Source organism: Gadus chalcogrammus, chromosome 5 (assembly GCF_026213295.1).
Source record: "Gadus chalcogrammus isolate NIFS_2021 chromosome 5, NIFS_Gcha_1.0, whole genome shotgun sequence".
Taxonomy (NCBI): Eukaryota; Metazoa; Chordata; class Actinopteri; order Gadiformes; family Gadidae; genus Gadus; species Gadus chalcogrammus.
The window spans coordinates 12,796,405-12,823,880 of NC_079416.1; the positions used below are offsets into that span (position 1 = coordinate 12,796,405).

Here is a 27,476-nt window from a genome sequence, read left to right on the forward strand (position 1 = left end):
TCCGATGCGACGCTCACCCCCTCCTCCGTCTTGTAGGGAAAGATCCTGGTGGGCACGCGGAACGCAGAGATCATCGAGGTGGGGGAGAAGAACGCGGCGTGCAACATCCTGGTGAACGGCCACATGGACGGGCCCATCTGGGGCGTGGGCACCCACCCCTCCAGGGACGTGTTCCTGTCCGCCGCAGAGGACGGCACCGTGCGCCTCTGGGACATCCCGGAGAAGGTCAGCCGGCGCCCCCCTAAACATTAATTCACTGTCAATTGACTGGTCGTTAGTTGTTAGTTAATGCTTAATACTACATTAACTAATGTAAATGAATGGTTAATTAATGCACCCATATTGTAAAGGGTTACCAGTATGGGTTACTGATGATGGTACGTTCATACAAACACACAACGGGCATTCTGTGCAAATGTTGGCCTTTTGTCTTGGGGGAAACAGAAGATGCTGAACAAGGTGAACCTGGGTCACCCGGCGCGGGCCGTGAGCTACAGCCCCGAGGGGGACATGGTGGCCATCGGCATGAAGAACGGGGAGTTTATCATCCTGCTGGTGGCCTCGCTCAAGATCTGGGGCAAGAAGAGGGACCGCCGCTCCCCCATCCAGGACATCCGGTACGTTCCCCAGCCGGACCACCAGGAGCGGCAGAAAACAATGGAGTTCCGATGACGATACCAATATTGGAAACACCTCCGATACTGGCAAAAATTTAGCGTTGGGTTTCGGCGAATACGCAAGTCTATTAGCCAAACCGATACCATCAAGTGACTAGACTGTGATGGTACACTACGATGTTATGCTGCATTTGTTAATGTTAAAGAAAAAATATATATATAATGTTGGAAAGCCCAAATGGGAAACGCGTCGTCTCTGATCTCTATGATCAACTTCTGAAATAGAATGTGTCGGCAGTAAGTGAACCGACTATACATTGCTGTCGTTGTTAGAGAACCCTTCAATATTAGTGCTACTAGTAGTTACAATGCCAGTTCTGTATCGCTATATACTCGGTATCGGCCGATACCCGTATCGGGAAGGAAAAAGTGGTATTGGAAAATCTCCGAGACACAGCCTTTTTTATTTGACCCGATGATGTCAAATGATGTCGGTTTTCTCTGCAGTTTCAGTCCAGACTCCCGGTACCTGGCTGTGGGTTCCACCGAGAGTGCGGTGGATTTCTACGACCTGACTCTCGGGCCGCAGCTCAACCGCATCAACTGCTGCAGAGACATACCCAGCTTCGTCATGCAGATGGACTTCTCCGCTGACAGCTGCTACGTCCAGGTATCGCATACACGCCGCAGAGATAGGCCTTCACTGTGCGGGGCTTATGCCCATCACAATGTTACCCAGATTTGCTCTGGCCATCTGGCCAATCACAGCTGTTAATCTAGTGCCTGGCCAATTGTATTTCCCAATAGTCGATCAGAGGTTGATGAATTAAGTTTAGTTTCTCTGATTGGTTATAAGTCTATCCATTTGTGTCCGGAGGAATTTAGTTGAACGCCACTCGAAAATCCTGAAAACTGAAAGTGCTCCAGAACAATACGCGTTCGCCAGCTGGTCTTGGGACTATCGCAATCTCTTATCTTCTGCACGGCCCCCAGGTCTCCACAGGAGCTTATAAAAGACTGGTGTACGAGGTGCCGTCGGGGAAGCAGGTCACGGAGCAGATCCACATCGACAGGATAACCTGGGCCACGTGGACAAGGTGAGCAGCCATGGTTACGGTGTGGTCGTTATGGGGTTATGCTTTAGTCATGGGCCTGGGACGGGAGAGATGGGATGACATCATCTTACATTTACATTTTACATTTAGGGCATTTAGCAGATGCTTTAGCCGGTCATCTTCATGTTCACGTTTGGGTCCTTGTGCTTAGTGTGCTCGGGGATGAGGTAATCGGGATCTGGTCCCGGAATACGGACAAGGCGGACGTCACCTGTGCCTGCGTGTCCCACTCGGGCCTCAACGTCGTCACAGGCGACGACTTTGGGATGGTCAAGCTGTTTGACTTCCCGTGTCCAGAGAAATTTGTGAGTACCTCTCTGGGGAATGTTGATTTGATAGTGCTGATGTAAGGCAACTAATAGCTACTCAACCTTCAGCGTCTGATGAATGAGATGACTTGAGGATAACATCAGTTAATAGATAGTACTGATTAACTTAGTACGAAATTTAAGGACATCATTATAGCATTATACATAAATGTGAAAATATCGCGAGTTGAGACGGACAGTATTGACAGCATATGCTATATTATGAGATATATAGTTACATAGGGAAAATGTATTAGTATTATTTAATCCTGGTTTTGGTTTCTTTGTTAGGCGAAACACAAACGCTACTTGGGCCACTCGGCTCATCTGACCAACGCCCGTTTCACAAACGGGGATCGCTACGTGGTCAGCGCGGGCGGGGACGACCGGAGGTATGACCCTTCAGACTTAATCCCCTAGTGATGACAACCTCTACACACATCAACCCCTGGGAGAAATTCTGAAATTTATCTGGGTGAAATTAACCTGAATTAACCTTTTGTACTCCCTATGTCCAGCCTGTTTGTCTGGAGGTGTGTCCACGCCCCTCACTGAGGATAACAACAACAACAGTGGATCGTTCTCCCGTGACGAGTCTCCAGGTGAAGCATGGACCCTCGCCCTGTAGGCTAGGACGGAGAACAGATGTGGCAGCTATCCATGACAGAAGACCTGACCTGACTTACTGCCTCAGAAAACAAAAAGTGAAAGAGTATACTAGGTGCAAGTCTCATCAGTTCTCACCATGGATAGAGGGCGATCTAAAGTATTTCTCTCGAACAAACAAAATGTCTTTTAAACGTGTTTTATGATTTTTATTTTTCAAAGTAAGAGCGGCTTGACTGACGATGCCATTTCAGAAAACATGTAGCAACTGACTAAGCCTTAAATCTACATGAGGTGATGCATTCGGTTATTACTTTTCTAATGTCATCATTCCTTTGACTCTGTCGGACCATGCACTTGGTTTCACGATGTGAATTGCTTTTTTTTTTACCAAGTATTTGAAACTCTCGTGGCCTTCCTCCTGAATGTAACATCCACGGTTATGTTCTGGATGTCAGCATGCCAAAGCATACTATGCACTGTTCAACTGACCTGGTCACTGTGTCCCCCCCTCCACCCAGTGGTTTGTTCATGTGACTGTGTTATTGATAATAGTTGAACCTCAACCCGCCCCCCCCCCCACCAGTGAGTGACTATGTGTGTTTAGCCGTCCTGTAGCTTGTAATAGTAACCCCCCCCCCCCACACACCTCCATTGTGTTTTGAACTGGTTCTTGGGGATATGTTGGTGGTGATGTGGGTGTGCATGGCTAACTGAAGGACAATCTGTCTGACCAAACTCCTAAGAAAAACAAAGAAGTTACAAGTTACTTTTTTTCCACGACACTGTTGCATTTCTCTTGGGTCACTTTTCAGTGTGCTGCTATGGTGTATTATTGTTGTGCTTTTGTTTTTAAAGCGTGACTCTTCCCCCCCACTCCCGAGTGTCATTGTTGAAACTGGTGATGTGAAATGTGTAAAAGATATATTGCTTAACTTGAATGTTTTATCATAGAGGAAATATGAAAAGGTGCAAAACATTTTGCCCTTTGTATTATGTCTAATGAACAAGTTGTTTCTGCATACCTTGTTTTTCATTGCACCAATGTAAATATCATTTGTAGATATTGTTTTTGTATATTTTGTGAGATGTTTTCTTAAATACTAATTTAATAAAAAAAGATTAAAAAAAACAATGAACACTATTGAGCTTTAGAGTGAGCTACAACATGCCAATTTAAATGGACTCATATACACTTCCAGAATAATTAATTAAAAAAATATATCTAAAGTTTGGTGAAAATATATTGATAAGTAGGTAGTGTATTTACAAAGGAGAAATACCTAATTAATGTTAAGAAATGCCGAAATGCTGAAAAGTGCTCTAATCCAAAGTATAATAACTATATCTATGATACGTAGGCCTGTCTAAACTAATACCTTCACCCTTTCCTTCATACATAAATACACAAGCACACACATAACAATTAACAAATAAGTCAAAGATGGTATTTAGGAGGAAAAAGATAATATGTATTTAAATATATTTCATATATAATTATTTTTATACATTTTACATAATAAAATATCACACTCAATATTAACTTCAATAAACAACATATTCTACTTTGGCCAGTGTTGCCAATAGGTATGGGATCTGTACTGTTGGATGCGGCCAAGTGAAGAGTATGCTTGGTGAACACTGTATTCAAATCTCTGGTCTCATAACTTCACAGAGAAGGAGCTGCCACATGAGCAGCCGTGGTCGGCCTGTGGATTCTTCTGCATTTGGAAAGCGGCTCGGATCAGCTCGTTGGTATAGTCCAGGGTCGACCCCTTCACAAACTCCAGGCTGTCTTGGTCCACGATGACTCCCACCCCGTCCTGCTCAAACACCCTAGGGAGAGACGATGTTGCAGCAATGAATAGGTGGTACGGGGGTGAGAAAATAGTTGACCATTCGTCATCCAAGGAGAGAAACATCTGGTCATCTGACGTATTTTACCTGTCATCCTCATCCCTGTTTTGGTCGACGGAGAACTTGTACTGGAACCCTGAACAGCCCCCTCCTTCCACATGGATCCTCAGATACTCTCCCTTCTCCATGATCTCCTTGAGCCGCTGGATAAAGGAAAAATCAATATGCTCAATCACTTCTGATACTTAAATAAATACATGAAGAGCGACTGCGATGTTTAAATCCTCCTACAAATGGCCTAAAAGACGAATGGCCTAACAGACGAATGGCCTTCAAGGTAAAGACATCCTTAACGTTGCTTTATCCCAGTGTGCTCTTATTACTTCGGGTATGTCCTCACCTTTACGCATGATGCGCTGAGCTTCACTCCTTCATCGGCTGAGGAGGGCATCGCCGGTTCCAACTGCGCGGCGGTGCTGCTGTATCCCCTGAGACCTTCTGTGTGAGGAATCCGGGGCTGGGGGCAACATTTCACCATTGGCTGACTCACTTGGACGCCGCTGAGACGAGATGTAGCCCTAGAACACATCCAAGGAATAAACCAGGTTTTAGAATGACGATTCGTGGATATGGGTTGTCCTTTCTAGAGGAGTTGTCCTGACCCCGGAACAACTAGCTAACGCTTGCTAAGCTGTAGCTAGTAAACAGTCGATCAACGTAATCGTATATAATAATATTAATGTAGCATGACATTACCAAATTGTTGTATTGGTTTATTCAATGAACTTTACCTCGCAAAGTCCAGTACTCTCGCCTTTGACGCAATTATCATCGCAGCCCTAACGAATGACATCTTTCATAACAACAGTCCCACCCTTTGAGGACAGAGTTGACTTTGTGAAACAGAGTAGAGTACATGATTGGTTCTACGTGTTGTCAGTCGGATAGAAACCACGGTATTGGGTATAAATTCATGCTCAGCATTGCGTAGGTCAGATACAAATCACTCGATTCGTTACAAGGCCAGTCACTCGAAAATAGGCGTTTCCTACAACCGCCGCGCCGCCCATTCGCCGACGCCTGAAATATGGAGTAAAAAAACCAACCAACCAGCACAGAGGAGGGAGTCACCGGGGTCGCGTGACAGAGACTCATAAGAAGCGTTGACCAGAGAGTGTTGTTCCTCAAAAGCGGAAGCATTTTGCGAGGTAAGTTAATTGACCAAAATTTTACTCGTTCGTAAACCTATATATACAATTACAACTTGCTTGTCTATTTATAACAAAGTAAAGTTCGTTTGTACAACCCCACCACCAGTAACGCCAGTAGTGTGAACAAACACACCCTTGATAAACGTTACTTATGGTCGGCTGTTGAATGTAGGTGAGTCCCTCTCTGTCTTCTATAACTGGGACATTCATCAACCACGATATCGATTTTTTATTTTAGAACCAACCACGAACAATGGATTTCCGAACTGCGTGTATCGTGTGGGTGTCCCTTATCGCGTTCACCTGTGCGGAGCCCGTCAAATATCACGACTGTGGTAAGTTTCTTCAGTAAATCTTTATTTTTATTATGCTGAGGAGCTCGTTTGTACAAAACGTTAATTTGATGATTCAATGATTCCAATGTGGACTTTTTGTGTTAAAGGGTTTAGAAAAACCCTTTAACAGACATTGGACATTTTCTCAGAGCATATTGATCCATAAAAGGCTCTCTACGTTAAGAGCTGAGGTGATGAAGTAGGTTTAAATTATATTTGAACAGTTGCACCTGTGTCAAGATGTACCTGGTTGCCCACGAACGTGCATTTAACTATCAAAGCAGCTGACACGATGAGTAAACCTACTGCAGTTCTCAAAAAGCAAAAAGACTTGACTCAGCATCCCTCAAATGTTCACGTGCTTCAACGGGATGTGTGAATATTATTTTCCAGGATCAGCTGTTGGAAAGGTTTCGATGGTAGACATTAAACCCTGCCCTAATCAGCCATGCCAGCTACATAAAGGACAGTCTTACAGCGTCAATGTGACTTTCAGCAGTGGTAAGTAGGGAAAGGTCTTTCAGATATGTAAACGGGCCAACATGATTGTGATCAAACTGATCACTTCTTTCCCTACTCTTGTTTTACAGCTGTGGAAAGCCAGACCAGCAAAGCCATTGTCCATGGGGTCATTGCTGGCGTTCCCATCCCCTTTCCTATTCCAATCCAAGACGGCTGCAAATCTGGAATTGCATGCCCCATTCAGAAGGAGACAAACTACCACTATGTGAATGACCTACCCGTTAAAACAGAATATCCCTCCGTAAGTGAACAGTGATTGTTATATGTGCTAATGCATCTTGTGATACTAACATGACTTGTGGTCTTTAAGACCTTTTGGTCTGCTATGCAGCCCACTTTGGTCAGCGCCTGCTGAAGACATTGTATCGTTTCCCCTTTGTCGCACTCGCTTCAGTTTTTGTAATTTACTAAAACGCTGTTCACAAACTTTTTCTCGCAGATAAAGCTTTTGGTGGAGTGGGAACTAAAGGATGACGAAGGCAAAGATCTGTTCTGCATCGAGTTCCCAGTCCAGATTGTCAGCTGAATAGGCACATTCCATTTTGCTTTTTAATTATAAAAGGGAGTTCAACTGTGAACAAAAAATGTGTCTGCTTTGAAGATTATTTACAAACTACTGATTTTATATCAATTATGTTTTAAGGACTGCTCCCTTCATAGTTCTAATAACATCTTCCATCAAGTTCCTCTTAACACAGTATTGTGAGGTTAAGTTGGACCCCTACTCTTCCCTACCTTGGTGAATCGTTTCCTCTTACCGTCTTGGACTGAGAACACTAACTGTATTTTGTAATGGTGTTTAGATTTAATAGCGGTGATTCGTTTTTCTGAACTCTAATAAACCAGTTCTGACAAAAGATTAAGTTGTGTTGGTAATTGGAAAAATAATTCAAGTCAAATTGGAAATGGGTATTACTTTTTTATTTGACAAAGGATAGAAATACTAATGCTAGCCAAAAATGTTTCCCTTCATTATAATCATGCGCCAAATGTCTCTAGGCCAATGGTGTGGTTCTCAGTCTCATGTTGAGCTGGATCAATGTGCTTCATTTCTAAATTCAAACGCAAGCTTGCATGATCTTCATAAAAGCGTTAATACTTGAGGTTCAAAAGTGAGAAATTGGCTAGTGAACTGTCAAACCTAATTGTGTAACGGGAGCATTTTCAGTTGGTTAGCATCAACTTCAAAAGCTGTATGACATGTTGGTCATCCTACAGATTAAGGAAAGCAGGTTCTTTAGGACAAGTATGGTAGGTAAATGAGCAATTTGTTCACTTTTTTGTAGTTGGATTTGACGGGCAAGAAAAGCTAAAGAAAATATCCCTTTAGACGTAGGAAGCGTCTCGAAGTTGAACACAGTGAGACGAGCAATTAAGTGGTGTACTAAAAAAAAAGCCCCATCAATGTAGAACAATTTACATTGCAATCCTTATTTTTTTGGGGGTGAGTTGGGCTAAGGTCGGACTACGTTGAGTGAACTGCTGAGTCTTGCTTCCTTAATGTCCAGTTTGTTGTAGCCTCTCGAGTCGCTGGAGCAGAGCATTCCCAAAGGCCTCTCTGTATCCTGGACTTAGTGTGTCCAGAAGGGAGTAAATGGTCTCGTGATACTGGGTGCTTAAATCTTCATTCACTTCATCAAAGGCATAGCCCACCACCTAATAAGACAAGTACATTTAATTGAACACACATGCAATAGGGATTAGCCACAAAACAAATGTGTCTTGTAGAGTGTCTTACCCTCAATCCCGCCTCTGTGAGTTCAAGGCAATAGCGATTGGTCTCTCTTGTTTCCACATTTATGTACGCAACGTCCAATGCGCTGTCGAGGCTTTGTGACACGTACATTTCGTTCACGGCAAAGAGTACATCACTGACCACGGCGTCCGCCTCCGATCTCATGTCCTTGACGCCTCCCAGCTCGATGCCTTCTCTAAACGAGGAGGAGTCCTCTGGCTGGAAATCCACTTCCATCTCCTGAAGTCAAAGAGCAATCACAGCAATAATGGTAGTAGCTTCAATACATTAAATAAAATCCGGTCGCCATCAATGCTTTTTGACAGGTCAAATTTGTTACATGTGGGATAGTCAATATGATTTTTTTTCACCCGAAGAAATATTTACTGAATCTGCTTAGCATCAGCCTAGCCATCAAGACTCACTTAATTAAAGCGTTTGACGATGACGTAGTGGTACTTTTCAGTTAGATATCGTAATAACCTCAGCCGTCCTGCAGCAACTCAACGGCGCGTTTTCATGGCGTACAAGGAAAACAATCGCACAGCTAGCATTACCAAACACACGAAAGGCAAGAACTAAACAACGTGCATCCAATTCACCAGACCACGGCTTATTGTGGAACAACATTATCTTACGATCTTAAAGAAAGACACAAGTACCCTATACGATGTTAGAATATTATACATACATATACTAAACGATGTATGCAACTTTCTGCTGGCCCCCAGTTCTCCTCACCTCTTCGGGTACACTGCACGTCAGGCTAACCGGGTAAATCGTCGCGGCGACACCGTTCCCGGTCAAAAGTAGCGCCAATTAGCTGCTAAAAGTTAATCCTGCAAACTGTATTTCCAACAAACGATGTTTCTGGTTGCATCCTTGCACACATATAGTTAACATGGGAGCTCTAGAGTGGAGTTGTTGTCCCGCACCGACTCAGCTTCGCCATGTTGTGATGACATCATGGCGGAAGAGAGCCCCTCGTCGCACATCGAGCCGTTTCCGCCATGTTTCGCTGACGTCACGGCCGGTCACAACATGAGCCCTTCTAACGGCGCGCAGCCTCCACTGGCAGGGAGCCGCCGAAGTGTTTGTAAACAAGTCAAGCAGCAGCAGGCGGGGAGTGAAGCAACACCCCGGCCGAGGCCACCATGACCCACGGTGCGTTATACCGCGACGAGGTGTTGGATGTGTCGCTGTGTTCACTGAACACAGCTGCATTTGTTGTTGTTGCAAAACAACTCGGGAAGTTTTAGGTTAGCGGATTGTTAGCTTGGTAGCTCCTTGTCGTTAGCATGCTAGGAAACAACAGCCAGTAAACGTTAGCCCAGTGCTGGAGCCTTATGACATCGAGCTAAATATTTGCTGACTGGATAGGTAAGCTAGACGTGCTAGCTTTTAGCTTCGTCCCTGACAAACACAACATACATTTCTGTCAGACACCTTGTTGTGACATCTGTAGCGGACCCTGGACAATGTAACACAGATTGCTAGGTAATTACTATCGTGTCATCTGCTGGATGACACCGGTTGTTGATAATAAGGACTTAGTCCTTCTCTATTTTTCATTGTAGGCCGATTCGTTCATATTGGGAACCTTCATTCCCTTGTATTTGCCCATATGTTGTTTGGCCACAGCTATCTATGACATTTAGCACAATGTCCCTGAATACATGAGGATTCATGCATTCATGTTTTCTTTTGTGTGAATTTCTACCTTAGGTGCAGCATACTGGAGTCGGATCAACTGTCACACATATACCACATTATCAGCACATATTTTAATGTGCCTCTAACCGTGAAGAATGGAAGATGTTTGAATTCCTCATTAACTGACTTCCATAAATCAACGGGATGACATCTTATTTTAATCCACGATAAACAAAGTTTCTCTCTTTGCTTCATCGTCTGCAACTCAGGAGTCACGGGTCTGTTTCATTTGTTGGTACAGAAAGTTTGTCAAGATGCCGTGGCCCTTTTCAGAGTCCATTAAAAAGCGGGCTTGCAGATATCTTCTGCATCGATATCTTGGCAACTTTCTCCAGGAGAAGCTGAGCCTGGATCAGCTTAGCTTGGACCTCTATCTGGGCACTGGGACGCTCGCACAAGTCCCCTTGGACAAATGGGTAAGGGTTCTCCTCAAAATAATAAATGAATAAAGAGAAATTAACTGAGTATTACACAAGCATTGGACATGTATAACCACTTTCCTTCTGCCTCTCAGTCCCTGAATGAGCTGCTCGAAACGGCAGACGCCCCTGTGGAGGTTATAGAAGGCTTCATCCAGACCATCTCGCTCACAGTGCCATGGGCTGCTCTGCTGCAGGAGAACTGTGCTCTGGAGGTCAGAGGCCTGGAGATGGTGTTCAGACCCAGGCCAAGAATGGGTATGGGCGCTGTACTACAGATGCCTTCCTAAATTCCTGCTAATAATCCCTTACATTGTTGTGTATTAAGTAGGCTAGATATGGTTGAATTAATGGGATCCTGATTTCTGTCCTATATCTGTGGTCCAGGTACTGGTATGGAACCCATGTACTGGTCTAGTTTCATGACCAGCAGTATGCAGCTCGCCAAGGAGTGTCTGAGCCAGAGGCTAACCGATGACATAGGGGAGAGCTTCCAGCCCTTTGAAGGGTTGGAGAAGTTTGCAGAAACCATAGAAACAGGTATACAGTAGTTTGTCTACATTAAAAGGTAACACTATAAACAAATGTTATCCAACATTGTTGTAAATTTAATGAGTACACATTCGTCTCTTCAGTTCTCAGAAGGGTCAAGGTGACATTTCTGGATACAATCCTCAGAATTGAGCACGTGCCTGATAATTCCAAGACCGGTATTGCTCTTGAGATTCGGATCAACAAGTAAGTTCTAAAATGTATTTTATAAAAAGTGTATCTATTGTTCATGCATTTTTGGGATGTTTCCTCCCACCTCCTGGCCCACAATTTCCATCCTTTTTCTGTTAGGATTGTTTACTGCGACGAAACAGATGAAGACAGCTCCAGCGTGGACGTGCACCAGCCCACCACGTTCGCTCGTAAAAACTTTCAGATGGAAGGCGTCACGGTTTTCTGGGACGAGTTCTCCGAGGCCTCCCGAGCTGGGCTCAAGTCCTCGCCTCCCCCTGCTGTGAGTGCTGCTGTAGGGCACCTCGCAATGCTGTCTATTTTAGGAACAAACCTATTTATAATCGACTTTATCATCCCAATGTTGTCTTTGTTGGGGATAAACCAATCCAGGGTTTCCTGTCTTCTTCCATTAGGCCATCAGTTAATAATAACTATTAGGTATGTGTTCCATTAGTCGATATCGTTTTATATCACATTTTAATGGATATGCCAACAGGTGTGAGTGTGATTAGCCATTACAAGCTGTTGAAAATCTTCCCTTTCATCTCTTGGAACTCTTGGAAAGAATAAGTGTTCTGAAATGTCTAGGCAATCATTTCCCAATGCTATTGTATAATTCATGTTATTTTATTTGACTATATAGACCATGTTCCCCTCTTTCCTTACAGGAGATGGAGGCCAAGCTCTCGCCCAGTTGGAATCCAAGAATAATATGTGAGCCTCATCCGCAGTTCACAGAGCCTGTGGCTTCTGCCGCGGCCTTCGAACCCATACAGATTGGGTGCCTTGGTGGTAAAACCGAGCTGTCTCTCACGCTGAAGCACAACCTGGCCTTGCCTGGAGCAAAGGTATGTTTGAGTTAAAACAACCTCATTTCCCTTTCCATTACTCAATGAGCCAAAGCAATGTCTTTGTTATGATTTCCTATGTTGTACGTGCACTTTTGGCCCTCTGTCAGCCCCATTCTGATACCATCTGTGCTCCTCAGTTGGACGTCGATGGACACATCGACTCTGTCATCGTTCTGCTGTCCCCGCGCCAAGTCCATCTTCTTCTGGACATGGTTGGAGCTTTCTCAGGGGGAGGAGGTAAGATTTGTTACAGCCTCGGCCGCTTGCCGATAACCCGACAACGACTATTGGTGATCGGTGACCTCATTGCACCGTCCTTCCTGTGTGAAGGAGCTCAGGAATGGTCCAAGGACAGGAAGAGTCGACCAATACAGCAGGAGGATGAGTACCGCCTGCACATGGAGCTCAACCGCTGTCTGAAGAAGGACACGGACCTCCCCGGCGGGGACCCCGACCTCTTCCAGAGCCACGCCACACGAGCCACGTCCAGCCGAGGTTGGGCCACGACATAACCCCACAGTTCTGATGTCCATACAGAGCTTCCCTGCTCAACTGATAACCCTTCTTTATTTGTATCTATTGCTTCTCTGTCCTTGAACTTGTGGTTTGCACAGAGGATGTGTTCTTCTCAATGGCTGACATGGACATGTCACACAGCCTGTCGTCCCTTCCCCCGCTTGGGGAGCCGCCCACAGTGGACCTGGACCTCTCACTCAACAGCAACTATTCCGGCTCCCCTGGAGTGTCTCCCTCTGGCACTGCCCATGTAGGTGCACCGTGCTATAAGATGGCTTAATAATAATAATAATAATAAATGAAATTTATATAGCGCTTAATATGGTACTATAAGACGCTTTACATATTGCCCTATCAAAACTATGTAAGACAGACTAGGAATAAAAGAAAAACAGAGGTTAAACATTACTTACTTACTTTGGTCCAATATGGACTGTAGCATTAGGAGCATTTAAATGCATAACCTAGTGTTTTTTTATTTTGTATTCAAGTTTAGTGTCTAGGAATAAAGAACTTGACTTGACGTGAGCATGTGTCCTTCCTCGCAGGCTATCTGGGATGATTACCCAGAGGTGCCACGGCAAAGAGAGAAGCTGACCAATCCGACACCATTCCACGTGCGGGATTCACAACTGCCACAAAAAATACAGAGACAGACGTGTACGTGGATAAAAAAAAAAAGAGGATTGGCAAATGTTGAAAACTGCATGGGTTTATTGTCTGTTGTATTTTCAGCTCATCCCTCCAAAACGCACTGTGACGAGTCGAGGCCAGAACTGGTGTTTAAACTCGTGCTCGGGAGCATGGCCGTGGTGGTCCTCCACATCGACCCCCTACCCCCACCCAACGCTTTACCCAGCCCCCTCGGCCCGATCGCCACAGACTTCTTCAGCCTGGTGGGGCCGGGCCGCCTCCAGCCCGCTGCCTTTGTCCGCTCTCGGACCACATTCGACCAAGCATGTCCCCATGACCACCTCAGGTACTTTGGTTTATAGTCTCTGCTGCTCTATCCTTGTCTGCTTTTGATGGGCCATGTTCCGAAACCGATAACGGTATCAGAAATCCTTCCGATACTGCCTAGAATGCAGTATTGGGTATCGGCAAGTCTATGCGCCGCTCCGATTCTAGCTAATTTACTAGACAGGCCAAGAACATCACTAAAACATTACAGTGTAATGCTGCGTTCGTTTAATGGTCAGAGGTGGAAAGTCGGAATGGGACACGAGTCATCTCCAACCCAAGTGTGTTTGAGCTACCAAGTCGGAGCAACATGGATGCATGGACGCTTAAGTACAAGAATACAAATGTATTATAATAATTATAGATTATTGTAGACAGTAAGTGAACCGACGACACATTGCTGTCATCGTAAGAGAACGAATCAATGAGAACAAGTGCTATTAGTAGTTACAATGCTAGATGCTATATCGGTAAAAACTCAGTATCGACCAATACTGAAGTTCAGGAATCGGAATCGGTATCGGGATGGAAAAAAATGTATCTGAACATTTCTACTAACAACCTTGTCGTTTTGGCCAACCTCATAGGGCTTCTGTATCGCTTTGAACAGGTGATTGGGTGTGAAGCTTTCTGTGTGGCTGAATTGGCTCCATCTCCGTAGGTTTGTAGGCCAGGGGCTGAAGATCAACTATGAGCACTGTCAGGGTTCCAGCCTGCGCACCTTCTCCACCGACGTGTCTCTGGACCAGATGGAGCTGCTGGAGTGTCTCTTCTCCTCCGAGGGGCGCGTGGGCCCGCACAGAAAGGCTCAATACACCGAGGTGAGACTGTAACACTCGGTTTGAATCAACGCTTTGTAGTGGTCGCAGTGTTGCACCCGGCATGACATGTTGAGAGTTTTATCTCACGCCTGTCACTGTCGCCGCCTCAGCTCCTGACATTTGACACCACGGCTAATGCCGACGCATCATCCGCACCCTGCCTTCACCTGCTGTACAAACTGGCGGAGCGCAGAGGCCCTCAGGTAAACGCCAGTGAACAATAGTGAAAACACAAAGTCTGTGCCACAGCCTAGCCCTGGATCCTATGAGTGTGTTTTCCCTCCAGGGCGGGCAGGTGCGTCTGAGCACCATCCCCAGGAAGGCTGACCTCCAGCTGGAGCTGGGCTCGGCCCGCTTCGAGCTAGACATCAGCATCGTGGACCGCCTAAACTCCCTGCTGCAGCCCCAGAAGCTTGCCACCACGGAGATGATGGCCTCCCACATGTACACCTCCTACAACAAACACGTCAGCCTGGTGAGGAACCTCTCTGCACACCACATACTGTGCAGTTTCACATCTAGATTTGGGGAAAGGGGAAGTACCTTTTATAGTTCTGAGATGCTCTGATAAGATCAGGCGTTTGCAGCTGATGTGCGAGTTTTAATTTAGACAAACACCCTCGTCGACTGGAACCTTTTTGATGGTCTTTTTTTACTTGACCTTTAACCATGTTGTCTCATGAACCTGCGGTCTTCGTGAGGGTTTCAGTTCGAATGACTATTGTTTTGAACAGTATCACAAATGCATTATATCTTTATTTTTTTATACCTGATGGAAGTATGTTTTCTTTCCTTACGGGAGTTTTGTACTTTGTTAATGCATACATTTTTTTTTTCTGTTGCCATCAAGATCTTTTTTTTTTTTTTATATACATTGGCAGTCAAGACGGGGCCCTATTGTTGCTAATGCGACCGCCGTTTACCATACAGTGCTGGGGGAAACACTGCAATCATACTACAATCAATGAATGATCAATACTTTGTCGTGCTGACATGTAATGGCCTAACTGCTACAGGCCTGTAGCCTCTAGGGTCCTGTGTAGTGGGTGGGTATGCAGAGACCTAACGTACTCTTCATGAACTCCACAGCACAAGGCCTTCGCGGAGGTGTTCCTGGAGGACATCCGCGCCCCCACCCACTGCTACGTCACCCTGAGCATCCATGCCCCCGTGATGCGCTTGGCCGTCCGCTTCCCCATCCCAGACCTGCGCTCGGACCAGGAGCGGGGCCCCTGGTTCAAGAAGTCCCTGCAGAAGGAGGTGCTGTACCTGGACCTGGAGGACCTAGAGCTGAAGACAGAGTTCATGGGGGGCAGCTCCCCCGACCAAACCAAGATGGAGCTCATCTTCCGGGAGCTCACCGGTACAGGACCACAAAAGCGTGTGTGTGTGTGTGTGTGTGTGTGTGTGTGTGTGTGTGTGTGTGTGTGTGCGTGTGCGCGGAAACCTTGAAACCTAAAACCACCTCTCATCGTCTCCTCCACCCAGGGCGGTTCCAGGTTGAACCGGACCAGGCCGCCACCCGGTTCCTCCGAGTGTCCCACACTATGGACGGAGACATGGCGACGTCTGAGAGCGGCAAATTCGATTGGCCCAGGTGAGCACAACAGACCCATTCGAGCCGATAACCAATCTGAGGATCTTAATGCCGGGGCGGTCCATGATGATGACGGGGGGTCACCGTCTCGGTAGGGTGGTGCTGAAGGTGAACCCCATGGCGGTCCACTCCATCCTGGAGCGCGTGACCACTGAGGATGACGAGGGCCCCGGGGACCGCTCCCCCGAGGAGGAGGAGGAGGAGGGGGCGGCCCACTCGCTGAAGGACGTGTGTGACTTTGGGAAACCGGAGCCGTCGCCCTTCTCGTCGCGGAGGGTCATGTACGAGAACGAGGAGGTGGGTGCTACACCGAAGAGGAGGATGTTATTTCAATCAATCTTATATGAACATTTAAAGGAACAGGGCGCCTTTGTATAGCTCTACATGAAAAAACAAAAGACAGGTCACTTGAATTGAGGCCTTTTATTTTATTTTATTTTATTTCAGCTCTTGGTGTGATTGTGCCGAATTGTTGAGTTTTAATAGTAGCATTAGGCTACGGTTTATTGTAATAAATGTCAAGATTCAAGAAACAATGTAGCATGGGCTATCTGTCATCTAAAGCAGCCATACAAAATTAAATTCAAATTCAAGACAACTTTATTAATCCCACTGGGGACAATCAGTTTCAAGAGTGCACCAAGGACTTCTAACTCTGCGCGTCCCATTGTGTTATCTTCAGATGGTCATTCCTGGTGACATCGCCGAGATGACCGAGTTCCAGGATAAGACCATGAACAACTCCCGCTTCATCCTGGAGCTGAGCCTCCCCAATGTGCAGCTGGCGCTGCCCAGCAAGGCCTTCTACGAGAAACTGCACAACAGGTACCAGACACACCCAGCTGGCAAGCGTTCAGACCAGAGAAAATAAAAAAAAACGGTCTACACACACACACACACACACACACACACACACACACACACACACACACACACACACGCTCCATCTTGGTCTGGTCGGGGGAGCTGCCCCCCATGAACTCTGTCTTCAAAGGGTTGTATGGAACAAATAATTCCATACAACCCACGTTGTTGTTCTCTTTGGAATACATTTTTATTTTTGCTGGCTCTTTTAGAATTTCGCTGTGCATGCAGAGCCTGCATGTCTCTTCCTAACAACAAAAATCAGAGAAATTATTATTGGGTTATATCGGATAGATTTCTCTTGGAGATGAATCATCAATCCTTTTTAATGCCGCATGGCCAGCGATACGAATATCGCAGATGCGCGTATCGCGATTTCGATATGAAAACGATACATGGCGCAGCCCTAATTCAGATCCACGTTGCTCGTTCACCCTTTCCCTCCGCCGTGTGTTGACTGACATTGAACGGCTGGTTCCAGGATCAACAACGACCTGCTGCTGTGGGAGCCCACCGCGCCGTCCCCGGTGGAGACGGTGGAGAACATGCCCTACGGGGTGGGACTCTCGGTGGCCAGTCAGCTCATCACCACCTACGCTAAGGACAGCTTCAGCCAGTTCCGCTCCACCGGCACAGAGGGTAACATAAGTCCACCATGATGCTTGTCCCAAAGAATATGACCGTTTGATAAAGTTATAAACCGCAGTATCTTCTTATCTAGAATGACATGTTGAAAATGATTGTTGGTTTGCCTAAGAAGCCATATATTGTCATATTTTATGTAATTGGGCCTTTTATTATCGCTGAATAAAACCTACTGTGGCTGATTGTTTCTGAATCTTTATCAGGATTATTTTATTTCATTATATCTCGTCCCATAATATGATGTCATATAATGCTTTTGGCTCAGTTTGGGAAAAAACGACAACATTGCAATTGCTCTTCGAATGCACACTTCTACCTACGATATCGTAAAGTCCCCTGAAGACGCTGCCCTCTGTCTGTTCCGCGCTCCCAGACGACACCAGCGGCTCCGAGGAGGACAACCCCCAGTACTACTCTCCGGCGGCGGACCTCCACCCCAGGTCCCGCAGGATGAGGAGCAGGTCCCAGGCCCAGACCAAGACCTCCCAGAGCCTGTTCTCCGTGGTCCTGAGCGTCAACCACGGCCTGGTGTCCATTCACACCGATGCCAAGGTGAGCCCAGAGTAGGGCTTTGACTTTTTGCCCAAAAATCATATTTGAAGTTTGTTTGTTTATTAATATTAGAATATATATTAATAATATTTTGGCCATTCAATGCCTTCAGTAAGACCTGGATTGGGCGTTGCGAGGTTTGTTTACCGCTTTGCTATGGTTACCGGTCTTGCGTGTTTCAACGGTTTATTAGGTTTCTAATAAATCGCTGTCTAATCAATACTTCATTCACTGCCTCTTCCGTGGTCATCACAATATTATGAATAGACTGCGTCGGGTTCTCCGACGTCTCTCCCTCTTGGCCTGCCCATTAGGCAGCCCTTCGAATATTAAGTGCTGCCTAATATTCGTTCGAATTTTGATTTACTTTTTGATATTCGAATTATATTCGAATGACGAAGTTCGGAGTCAAAGCCCTAGCCCAGAGGAGCAGACGCTTGATGGTTCTTACTGTGCGTTCACAGCAAAAGAGGTGTGAACATTCGCGCTGCCTGCTGGCGCGACATCGCCTACGTTTTTAGGATTCATAATATCATCCGGAGGCACACACAGCTTTCGGCCGTGATATAATATATTATATTATATAGATATTATATTGTATTGTATAGATATACATTTTGATGAATCATATCTCATAAAATCGGACCGGATCGTTAAAACATTGAATCGCATCGAATCGTTCCATATTAAAATTCACATCCCTGAATTGTATCACATCGAATGTATCTATACGCAGCAGTTCTACCTATAAAGGAGAGAAGCACACCCCTAATAGATATTATAGTCCTCCGGGAGTCCGCAATCGGCAACAATCACTTTCTCCTCCATGTTGTGGTTAAATCTGGACTTCAGGGAGGGGAAATCTGTCACGACCAAGCATCAAGTGAATTTCGCGGAGATAACCACGCAAAATCCACCACGTATTCACACACATTTTGAATGACAATGAGATGTGGAAAATTCGTGCCATTCATTTGCGCCGCAGGTTTTTCTTGGCAGAAATGTTGCTTCTAAACGCTTCTTTGCCTTGACTTTGTAAGGATGCGTGTCATGCCTTAATTTTTTTGTGTGAAAGCACCTTTAACCGTCCAAACGCGGCCGCTCACTATCACTATCACGATTCATTGATTACTAATTCAACTTGTTTTTTTGGCTTTCCAGAGAGAGGACAAGACTTTGCTGAAAAACAAACACGGGGAGTTCTGGCTCGAGGTGAAGAACACCACGCTGTTCACCGTGGCACAGTACGAGGGCTACAAAGACCAGCACTACATCTGCTTCCACACCAGCAACATCTGCATGTATCACCAAGGTAACCACCCAAGCACACAGCAGACACCCTACTCCCTCCATTCAAAACATTGTCGGCCTGTGCTGCGGATCCTTCTCACTAACATCTTGATGACGGTGACCTTCCCAGGACTCGTGGATACAGTCTCCCCCGGCACGGAGGTCAATCTGCCCTGCAGGACTCGCCCCCATTGGTTGGAGCCGGGCATCTACCAAACGGAGACAATCCCCGACCGGTCGTCCACGGCATCAGAGGGCATGGGCCTGGAGGCACACAGCATGCTCTCTGTAGCCATCAAGATCTCAGCCCAGAACACAGAGCGCACTGTGAAGGTACGCTCTGGGGCTGAATAAGAAACACTGGGAACCCAATGAACGGCTTTAGATGGGCCCAGAGGGGGATTCTCTAGTCCAGCGATTCGTCTAGATTTCCATGTCTTTTTTAGACTTGGTGTTCTTTTTAAAGGCCTCCTAATTTCCCACAATGCAAACGTATGCTTAGTTGAAGTCAGTTGCAAATGTCTCCACATATTTCCTTAAAGCCTGGATCAGCAAAGTTGAACCTGTCCAGGAAAAGTCAGGCAAGATATCTGTATCAGTTATCAGCTATCAATTATCATTGCACACAGAACGCTCGTGACTGAAAATTTGGGGAAAAAGCTGAATGGCCAAAAAAACGAAATTTTTGGCCATTTAGCTTTAAAAGAAACACAGCAGAACAATCAAGCCCCAGTTCCATTGGAATACCACGTCAGGAAACCTTGACATGCCTGAACAATTAGCGCACATTTCAACCGGGTAACTTGGTGTGTATTCTCTACTGGACTTAACTTCCCCTACCTGTTGCATACAATGTGGTTTTGTTGGTTACTAGGGTTCTCACCCAGTCTGGGTCTTAAGTCCAAGGCTGATTCTGTGTTAATTTTATTCTGCCCTCCTTCCGACGACAATGTGATTATAGCAGGGCAGATTTTAAGCGCTGCAGTGTTTTTCCAAACTATTTGTGTACCTTGCTCACACACTCTATCATGACAAATAACTTGAACACTGCTATGGCACTGAAACCTCAGACTATGTTGTCACAGAATTTCTGGTTAACCCCTTGAATCCCAGTGTTTGTGAGGGGCTTAATACTTGCATGATGTAGTGGTTTGGCCCAAACTAACTTTAGCCTTTTCTCCTCGCTGTGTTCGGCAGGAGCTCCTGGTAGCCGTAGGAGTAAGAGGAGCCACCCTCCAGCATAGAGTGGTCCCACAAAGCCTGGGCTGGTACGACCAGGTAGGGTCTCAAACTGTCAGAAGATCCCATCATTGATCAGAAGGGTTTGAAAGCTTTTTAGGGGAGACCATTCATGCCGATGGATCTCTAATTGTACGTTTATCACTCCCACGCATTAGATCGTGGACTTCCTGAATGTCTCTGACGAGCCGGTGTTGGGCTACACCCCCCCCACCTCGGTCACCACGCTGCATCTACACCTGTGGAGCTGCTCTTTAGACTACAGGTGGCCATTCAAAGCTGTTCCGTTGATCAAGGTGTATGACAATAGTGCATCGTTGTCATGGCAGTTAGTAAAAAAAGACCAGGCCTTTAATCTGTGGTAACTAGACAAGCCTCTCTATGAGGAACGTGTTTTGCCTCCCCCCTACCACCTGAGTATGCTGTAGAGATCGTCAACCTAAAGCCATATGAGCCAATGCAATAGCTATGCTATGGCACAGGAGAAACTTCCTGCAGAGCAATACAAATGGAAGCTGTATCTTATAGATACTAAGATAAGATAAGTTGTAAAACAACAATATGAAAAAGAGGGAAGTCTGTGGTTTATGGAGTCATAAATAACATACTGGTGATGATGAGGTCATACGGGCCCCTCGCCCCCCCTGCCTCTGGTCATATGTAGGTCACATGATACATTACGGTGTGGGAGGCTTGGATGGTGGGTGACTCATTAACTAGACGTTGGGGCCCCAACATGAGTGACTGTGACCTGATACATGCTCTGCTTTGGCCCACAGACCGCTGTACCTGCCCCTGAGGTCCCTGCTGGTCATAGAGACGTTCAGCGTGTCCAGCAGCGTCTCTCTGGATCTGTCCTCGTCCACGCTCAGGTAGAGGCCTCCCTTCATCCAGTGGACCTGTTGAAAGCCCTTATCCCAGAAGTAACTTCCGTCTGACGTGTATGACGGGATGTGTAATCCAGTTGAAAACGTTGATTGCAAAAGGTTAAACATACGATGTGCTCACGGGCCTAAGGAAGCTCTCTACCCGACTCTACATCACCTGTTGTAGATCAAAATCCTGTTATATACAATAATACAGTGAAGTTGTGATCGTTGATTTTCAGGATCATCCTGGATGAAGCAACTCTATTCCTCTCCGACAAGAGCAATGCTGTTTCTGTTAATCTCCTGCGAGGTAAATCCTTTTTTCACTGGGGTCCAAGACTTGCTGGGGTTCACAATGTGTCCAGCACTAGTGATTTGCCTCTTCTCCCTTGTGTGTTCCAGACTATGTGCAAGTGGTGGACATGGGGACGTTGGAGTTGAGGATTACCGCCGTCAAACCCGGAGCCAACAGAGAACTGGTACGTGGAACTGGTATCTCTTCGGTTTGATGGTTATGTTTTAAGCTAGTGTGTTGGTTGGCTGATACTAATGCCATCATGTCATGTTCTGTTCATAATCTCTCGCTGGGAGAGCAGTCTGAGCCCAGGTTTGAGCTGCGATGCTCCAGTGATGTCATCCACATCCGGACGTGCTCCGACTCCTGCGCCGCCCTCATGAACCTCATTCAGTATGTGGCCAGCTATGGAGACCTGCTTCCCCCTACTGGCCAGGACGCCAGGACCTTCAGCGCCCCCCAGAGGCCAAAGGTCGATAAGACACAATAACACTTTAATTCCCCAACAGAGACATTCAGACCAGTCGTCCAGTGTGTCGATATAATGTAGATATTCTATTGGATGAATGTAAGAATTGTTTATTTGGATAACCAATTAGTATTTCACATATTGTTTGGAGCAGGCGGAGTTGCCCAGCAGGCCCCCGTCTCTGACCCCGCTGCTCCCCGAGACGGAGCAGCAGATGCTGCAAGACCTGATGAGCGAGGCCATGGAGGAGATGGATGGGCAGCACGCCCAGGGCCTGCAGCACAACGGTGACAGCAGTTCATCACTGGGCACAGAGGCACACACCAGCTCCTTTGGTACGGTGGTTGGTACTAAAACGCTCAGCATCTCTGCTAAACCGTTGTTTGTTTGTTTCCCAATCCCGGACAGGTGTTCACGAGACGCTCCATCAAGACCACGACCCGCCTCGCTCGGACCTCTTCCTGTTTCCCGACGAGAGCGGGAACCCCACCCAAGAGTCGAGCCCCTCCTACCCGGCCCTCCACTCGCCCCTCATCACCCCCGTCCCCAACCCGGCCCAGGAGGCGGACGACTTCTGCATCCTGGACACGCCCGGTTCCAGAGGAGATGTAGGCCCAGCCACTGATCATTAGAACACCTGACTGAGTCCTCCCCCGCTCAGCGGCTGATGCTGCAACAGCGTGTTGATTAGCAGCAGCGTGCTGCCACTAGAGATGATCCGAATGATCAAATGTAACGCTGAGTATGTGATGACTTGGCGACATCATAATCCAATCACAGTCAGCCCTGATGGGGGTTTGTTGAAACCACTTTGCCTGGAATGGCATTTCAGTAATTGCTGGAAAGGTTATTATCATATTATGAGAAAAACCTAATTAACGCTTATTTCTGCCCAGCATTTCAAGGACAAGGGCATGTTTTGTGTTCAGCCCAAGTTTAATCATGCTGTGTTTCCAACCTAGAATTTTGTGTCCTACTGCAGATACTGCTGGTTTCTGTTGTGACATGTCTGTCAAATGATATGATTATTCAAAGTAATTGAGTCCATGGAAACGCAGCATATGATTAATCGTGTCTGTGTGTGTGTGTGTGTGTGTGTGTGTGTGTGTGTTTCCTTCTCAGGACCGGAACCAGGAGCCCATAGTGACCCAGCTGACCCCCAGTCCCATATCGATCAAGGACAACTACTTCAGTCAGCCTTTGGAGGGAACGGGCTCGGGCCGGGGTGCCGTGAATTACCCGGTCCCAGAAGTGCGCTACCTCATCAAGGAGATCTCTGTGATCTGGCACCTGTACGGCGGCAAAGACTTTGGGAACATCACCTTCACGGCCTCTCCCGCCAGGAGTCGCGGGTGAGAGACGGGCACCCAGACACGTCACACGCCCCCACTCGGCGAGGTCGTTCGTGTGGCCAAACCCATTTGTTTTGTGTGTTCTCCGCGGCAGGACCACGCCCTACAGCTCCCCCTGCCAGACGCCGGTCCGACAGGTCCGGCCGGCTGGGGGCCGTCCCGGGGGAGGGAGAGGGAGGAACCCAGACGTCCTGATGGAAATACAGCTCAGCAAGGTAGCGCGACCCCCCCTAGACACACCCTCCTCGTGGCCCCCCGTCAGTGACAGCCTTCTGCAGATCTGTGGGGATGAATGCATTAACGGGCTGCGTGTGCCCCCGCCCCAGGTCCGGTTCCAGCACGAGGTCTACCCTCAGGCCCCGGGGGCCCCTGGCTCCACCGCAGACCGGCCCGTGTCCCGGCAGGTGTTCACCGTGCAGGACCTGGAGATCCGAGACCGGCTGGCCACCTCGCAGATGAACAAGTTCCTCTACCTCTACTCCAGCAAGGAGATGCCCCGCAAAGCACACTCCAACATGGTGAGGGCGGCGGCAGGGTCATGATATGACGAAGGCCCGCTGGTGTCACGGTGGCCGGGTGATGTTGGGGCTCTAGGTTCATTGTTCTGTTTTGTTTCCTCAGCTGACCGTCCGGGCGCTGCACATGTGTCCAGAGGCAGGCCAGGCCCCCCAGGAGTGCTGTTTACGGGTTTCCTTGATGCCCCTTCGCCTAAACATCGACCAGGTAACCAACAACCCAAACAGAGTTTGGTTACTTTGTACATCAAATGAACATAAAGACCTACCTATTCACGGCCCAGGCTTGTCTGAAGGTATTTCAGTACAAATCCCTTTTAAGGAATGACCTTTGCATCGAACACCATTGTTTTTGTCTGTAGGATGCCCTGTTCTTCTTGAAGGACTTCTTCAGCAGTCTTGCTGCAGACGTAGAGCTGTTCTCTCCACCCGACCAGGAAGGTAAACCCACTTCAATCCTCTAAGTAACTTTGTGAGGTCTTCGGAAGATCACTGTAAACTTAAGAACTATATACTGTCAATTTCAATCATAAGTCTTATGTTTCTTTTGATCTTGTGTCCAAAGCGCTCTGCGTCTCCGTGAAGAAACCGGCGGGGCCAGAGATCTCCTGTAGCTTCTCCAAGCACCCCGGTAACAACCAGGACCCGGCCCCCATCATCTCGGTGCCAGCCCAGAGGAGCCTCAGCCTCAATGGGCTGTCCACCTCTGGGAGGGAGGAACCCGACGCTGATGCTGCCTCCTCTTCATTCACAGACCAACCTGTCTTCTTCAGGTGAGGATCTCCAAGGATCTGCATGCGGATGATTTCACTTGGGCCTGATTTTTGTTTATCATACTCTGTATCTATGTTTGGTCTTTTATTCCAACAGGGAGTTTCGTTTCACTTCAGAGGTTCCGATTCGCTTGGATTACCACGGGAAGCATGTCTCGATGGAGCAGGTAAAGGCGCCAGGGGCAGCAACATCATGAGCTCCCCTTTCTGTTAATGTCGTGTCTCTCACTGGAAACTTTTTCCTTGTTGCAGGGAACCTTTGCGGGGATCATCATTGGGTTGACCCAGCTGAACTGCTCCGAGCTGAAACTCAGACGTCTGTGCTATAGACAAGGGTATGTGTGACATCTGTCAAATAAAATCGGATAGATTAACCTCTGTTAAGATCAATATATCAGCGGCAAAGATGTGCTAAAGATGGTGCAAGTTGGAGATAAGTAGTTTTCGGAATACATTAAAACAGTGGTAGTTAATCAGTGGTATTTCTTTTGTAACGGTCTTCTCTGCAGGCTGTTGGGGGTGGATAAACTCTTCTCATATGCAATAAACGAGTGGTTGAATGACATCAAGAAGAATCAGCTCCCAGGCCTTCTGGGTGGAGTGGGGCCCATCCACTCTCTTGTGCAGCTGGGTAAGGACCGCATGGGTTCCCGATTGTCATCTCTCACAAGGGTCACCACCGTTCTCCACAACCCCTCTTTCTAGTAGAAACTTTGGATTCTATATTGGATTTTGGAAAAGAGACTGTATTTCCTATTAACTTAATTCGTAACTTGTGGTAAAGAGCTGGTTTCTGTACCCTCCTGGGGCTATCAGTGGTGATTACCTGTGGGAAGTGTTTTGTTTCCATTACAGCCAGCATTGCACTGCATATGCTAGTGTAAATGCTAGTGTAACGTCCTGCTCCTGGCATTGTAGCGTTGTTTTTGCTCAGGACCTCATATCGATTAAACCTACTGTTTTTTGCTCCTTTAACCCTGGCTGATGAAATCCCTGGTGATCCTAAATGTTGTTGTGTTCAGTCCAGGGATTCAGAGACCTGGTGTGGCTGCCCATTGAGCAATACCGCAAGGACGGTCGCATCGTGCGCGGGTTCCAGCGCGGCACCGCGTCCTTCGGCACTTCCACCGCCATGGCCGCTCTGGAGCTCACCAACCGTATGGTGCGCACCATCCAGGTACTGCCGCCTGCTGCGCTTCAGAATCAGAGCTACTTTTATCACATCTTATTGTACAAAAGTACAGAAATAGTTGGTTTCCTCAACAGTCACAAAGCAGCAACAATACAAGATAAAGTAAATAAAGATAAGTATAAATAAAAATAAGTAGCAGCATCAAAAGATCCCAATGATAAATACTAATAATACAAATAAAATAAAGTAAGTCATAATAAGTAGAGAAACTAAAGCAATGGAATTGAGTAATGAGGTGTAGTAAATTGTAAAATGTGAGTGTAACGTGTTCAACTACATATTTTTGGATAGTTTGCACAGAATTTCTGCACTATAGAATCCACCGTGGCTGGTACCACTGTTGATTCTATAGTGCAGAAATGCTGTGCAAATTACAGAAAAATATAAAATATAAATAGGCTGTTGTTGTAGTGTGCGTGGGGTTGGTTTGGGGGTAGTGGATTACTCCAGGAGACGGACTGCTTGGAGGAGAAAAAGATCCTGGTGATTCTGAGGGCAGTAACCGTTAGTCAGGTTTCCCTACCAGGAATGGAGCTGGAGCCTAAGAGGAGAAGGTCATTGGAAGTCCCCTTTTCAGGAGAGATTGAAACAAGTGTCGTTGGTCTTGTCGTTGGTTTAGGCAGCGGCGGAGACGGCGTACGACATGGTGTCCCCCGTGCCTGATGAGAGGGATCCCAGGAGGATGAAGCGGATTTCTCATTATGGGCTGGCTCACCAGCCCGTGGACCTGAGAGAAGGCGTGGCTAAAGCCTACACGGTCGTCAAAGATGTATGGAAAATGAAACCCCGTGCTTACATTCACATTTACAATTCAGGCCATGGAGCAGACGCTTTTATCCAAAGCTTCTTACAACGGTTACGGTTAAAACACACATCCTCATTCCTCACACACACAGACGACGGAGTCAACCATGCAAGGCGACAGCCAGCTCGCAGGGAGCAAGGGGGGGGGGGATCGAAATAGCAACCTTCTAGCTCAGGAGGTAGAGCGGGTCGACTTGCAACCGGAAGGTTGCAAGTCGACCGCTCTACCTCTTGAGCTGGAGCATCCACTCCCCACCAAAACGAGTTCCTACACAAACACACATCTTCAGCGATGTGATTGAGCGTCAGGTAAAGGCGCCTAGCGGTTGTGGTTTAGACCGAGGTGTGGTGATTAGTGACGCGTGTCCCTGTGTCCTCCAGGGGATCACCGACACGGCGCTGACCATCTACGACACGGCCACGCGGGAGCACGAGCACCGCGGGATGGCGGGGGCTGTGGGCGGGGTCCTGAGGCAGCTGCCCCCCGCCGTGGTCAAGCCCCTCATCATGGCCACGGAGGCCACCTCCAACGTCCTGGGGGGGATGAGGAACCAGATCCACCCTGACGCCCGCCAGGAGGAGTCTCAGAAGTGGAGGCAAGGGGAGGAGTAGCTGCTCTGCCGCCGCCTCCTCCTCCTCCTCCTCCTCCCCCTCTCCCGGGCGGGCGGGGCTGAAGATGACCGTTTTTATTGCACAATACGTGCTGCC

General features: G+C 47.2%; 5 protein-coding genes across 7 annotated transcripts in view; 3 read left to right on the plus strand and 2 right to left on the minus strand.

Moving 5' to 3' along the window:
* Window positions 1–3,207, plus strand: part of eml5 (EMAP like 5) — a 41,915-nt gene extending 38,708 nt beyond the window's left edge. Inside the window, exons 36-42 of the mRNA XM_056591252.1 lie at window positions 37–225; window positions 445–617; window positions 1,125–1,287; window positions 1,611–1,714; window positions 1,884–2,037; window positions 2,332–2,432; window positions 2,559–3,207. Of these exons, the coding sequence (XP_056447227.1) occupies window positions 37–225; window positions 445–617; window positions 1,125–1,287; window positions 1,611–1,714; window positions 1,884–2,037; window positions 2,332–2,432; window positions 2,559–2,595 (921 nt within the window). The 3' untranslated portion in view covers window positions 2,596–3,207. The remainder of the gene's footprint in view (window positions 1–36; window positions 226–444; window positions 618–1,124; window positions 1,288–1,610; window positions 1,715–1,883; window positions 2,038–2,331; window positions 2,433–2,558) is intronic.
* Window positions 3,208–3,863: 656 nt separating this feature from the next.
* isca2 (iron-sulfur cluster assembly 2) lies at window positions 3,864–5,403 on the minus strand. The gene is made up of 4 exons (XM_056590755.1): window positions 5,295–5,403; window positions 4,904–5,081; window positions 4,591–4,706; window positions 3,864–4,482 (listed from the first exon to the last, which is right to left on the minus strand). The coding sequence occupies exons 1-4, from the start codon at window positions 5,354–5,356 to the stop codon at window positions 4,308–4,310; spliced, it is 531 nt and encodes a 176-aa protein (XP_056446730.1). The 5' UTR covers window positions 5,357–5,403; the 3' UTR covers window positions 3,864–4,307.
* Window positions 5,404–5,602: 199 nt separating this feature from the next.
* On the plus strand, window positions 5,603–7,405 carry LOC130382835 (NPC intracellular cholesterol transporter 2-like). The gene is made up of 5 exons (XM_056590756.1): window positions 5,603–5,711; window positions 5,953–6,049; window positions 6,443–6,550; window positions 6,640–6,812; window positions 7,011–7,405. The coding sequence occupies exons 2-5, from the start codon at window positions 5,968–5,970 to the stop codon at window positions 7,095–7,097; spliced, it is 450 nt and encodes a 149-aa protein (XP_056446731.1). The 5' UTR covers window positions 5,603–5,711; window positions 5,953–5,967; the 3' UTR covers window positions 7,098–7,405.
* A 41-nt stretch (window positions 7,406–7,446) lies between these two features.
* On the minus strand, window positions 7,447–9,290 carry gskip (gsk3b interacting protein). Its single transcript, XM_056590757.1, has 3 exons — window positions 9,048–9,290; window positions 8,310–8,546; window positions 7,447–8,227 (listed from the first exon to the last, which is right to left on the minus strand). Exons 2-3 carry the CDS (start codon window positions 8,541–8,543, stop codon window positions 8,069–8,071), a joined length of 393 nt encoding a protein of 130 aa, XP_056446732.1. The 5' UTR covers window positions 8,544–8,546; window positions 9,048–9,290; the 3' UTR covers window positions 7,447–8,068.
* Window positions 7,475–27,380, plus strand: atg2b (autophagy related 2B). Of its 3 annotated transcripts, none has more exons than XM_056590736.1 (43): window positions 7,475–9,470; window positions 10,032–10,435; window positions 10,534–10,696; window positions 10,826–10,978; window positions 11,074–11,176; window positions 11,282–11,444; window positions 11,833–12,012; window positions 12,153–12,252; window positions 12,346–12,510; window positions 12,630–12,781; window positions 13,080–13,191; window positions 13,267–13,510; window positions 14,153–14,312; window positions 14,423–14,515; window positions 14,599–14,787; window positions 15,402–15,675; window positions 15,801–15,909; window positions 16,005–16,206; window positions 16,592–16,734; window positions 17,255–17,412; window positions 17,792–17,970; window positions 19,132–19,282; window positions 19,391–19,593; window positions 20,458–20,538; window positions 20,658–20,764; window positions 21,279–21,371; window positions 21,608–21,678; window positions 21,771–21,847; window positions 21,965–22,135; window positions 22,287–22,419; window positions 22,541–22,740; window positions 23,255–23,484; window positions 23,579–23,699; window positions 23,811–24,002; window positions 24,106–24,207; window positions 24,362–24,440; window positions 24,565–24,772; window positions 24,870–24,939; window positions 25,025–25,107; window positions 25,282–25,403; window positions 25,795–25,949; window positions 26,584–26,733; window positions 27,150–27,380. In XM_056590736.1, exons 2-43 carry the CDS (start codon window positions 10,274–10,276, stop codon window positions 27,378–27,380), a joined length of 6,234 nt encoding a protein of 2,077 aa, XP_056446711.1. In that variant the 5' UTR covers window positions 7,475–9,470; window positions 10,032–10,273. The 3 variants fall into 3 exon arrangements, with proteins under 3 accessions (XP_056446711.1, XP_056446712.1, XP_056446713.1); XM_056590737.1 differs by lacking the exon at window positions 7,475–9,470 and adding an exon at window positions 9,477–9,803; XM_056590738.1 differs by lacking the exon at window positions 7,475–9,470 and adding an exon at window positions 9,477–9,686.
* The last annotated feature ends 96 nt before the right edge of the window (window positions 27,381–27,476 follow it).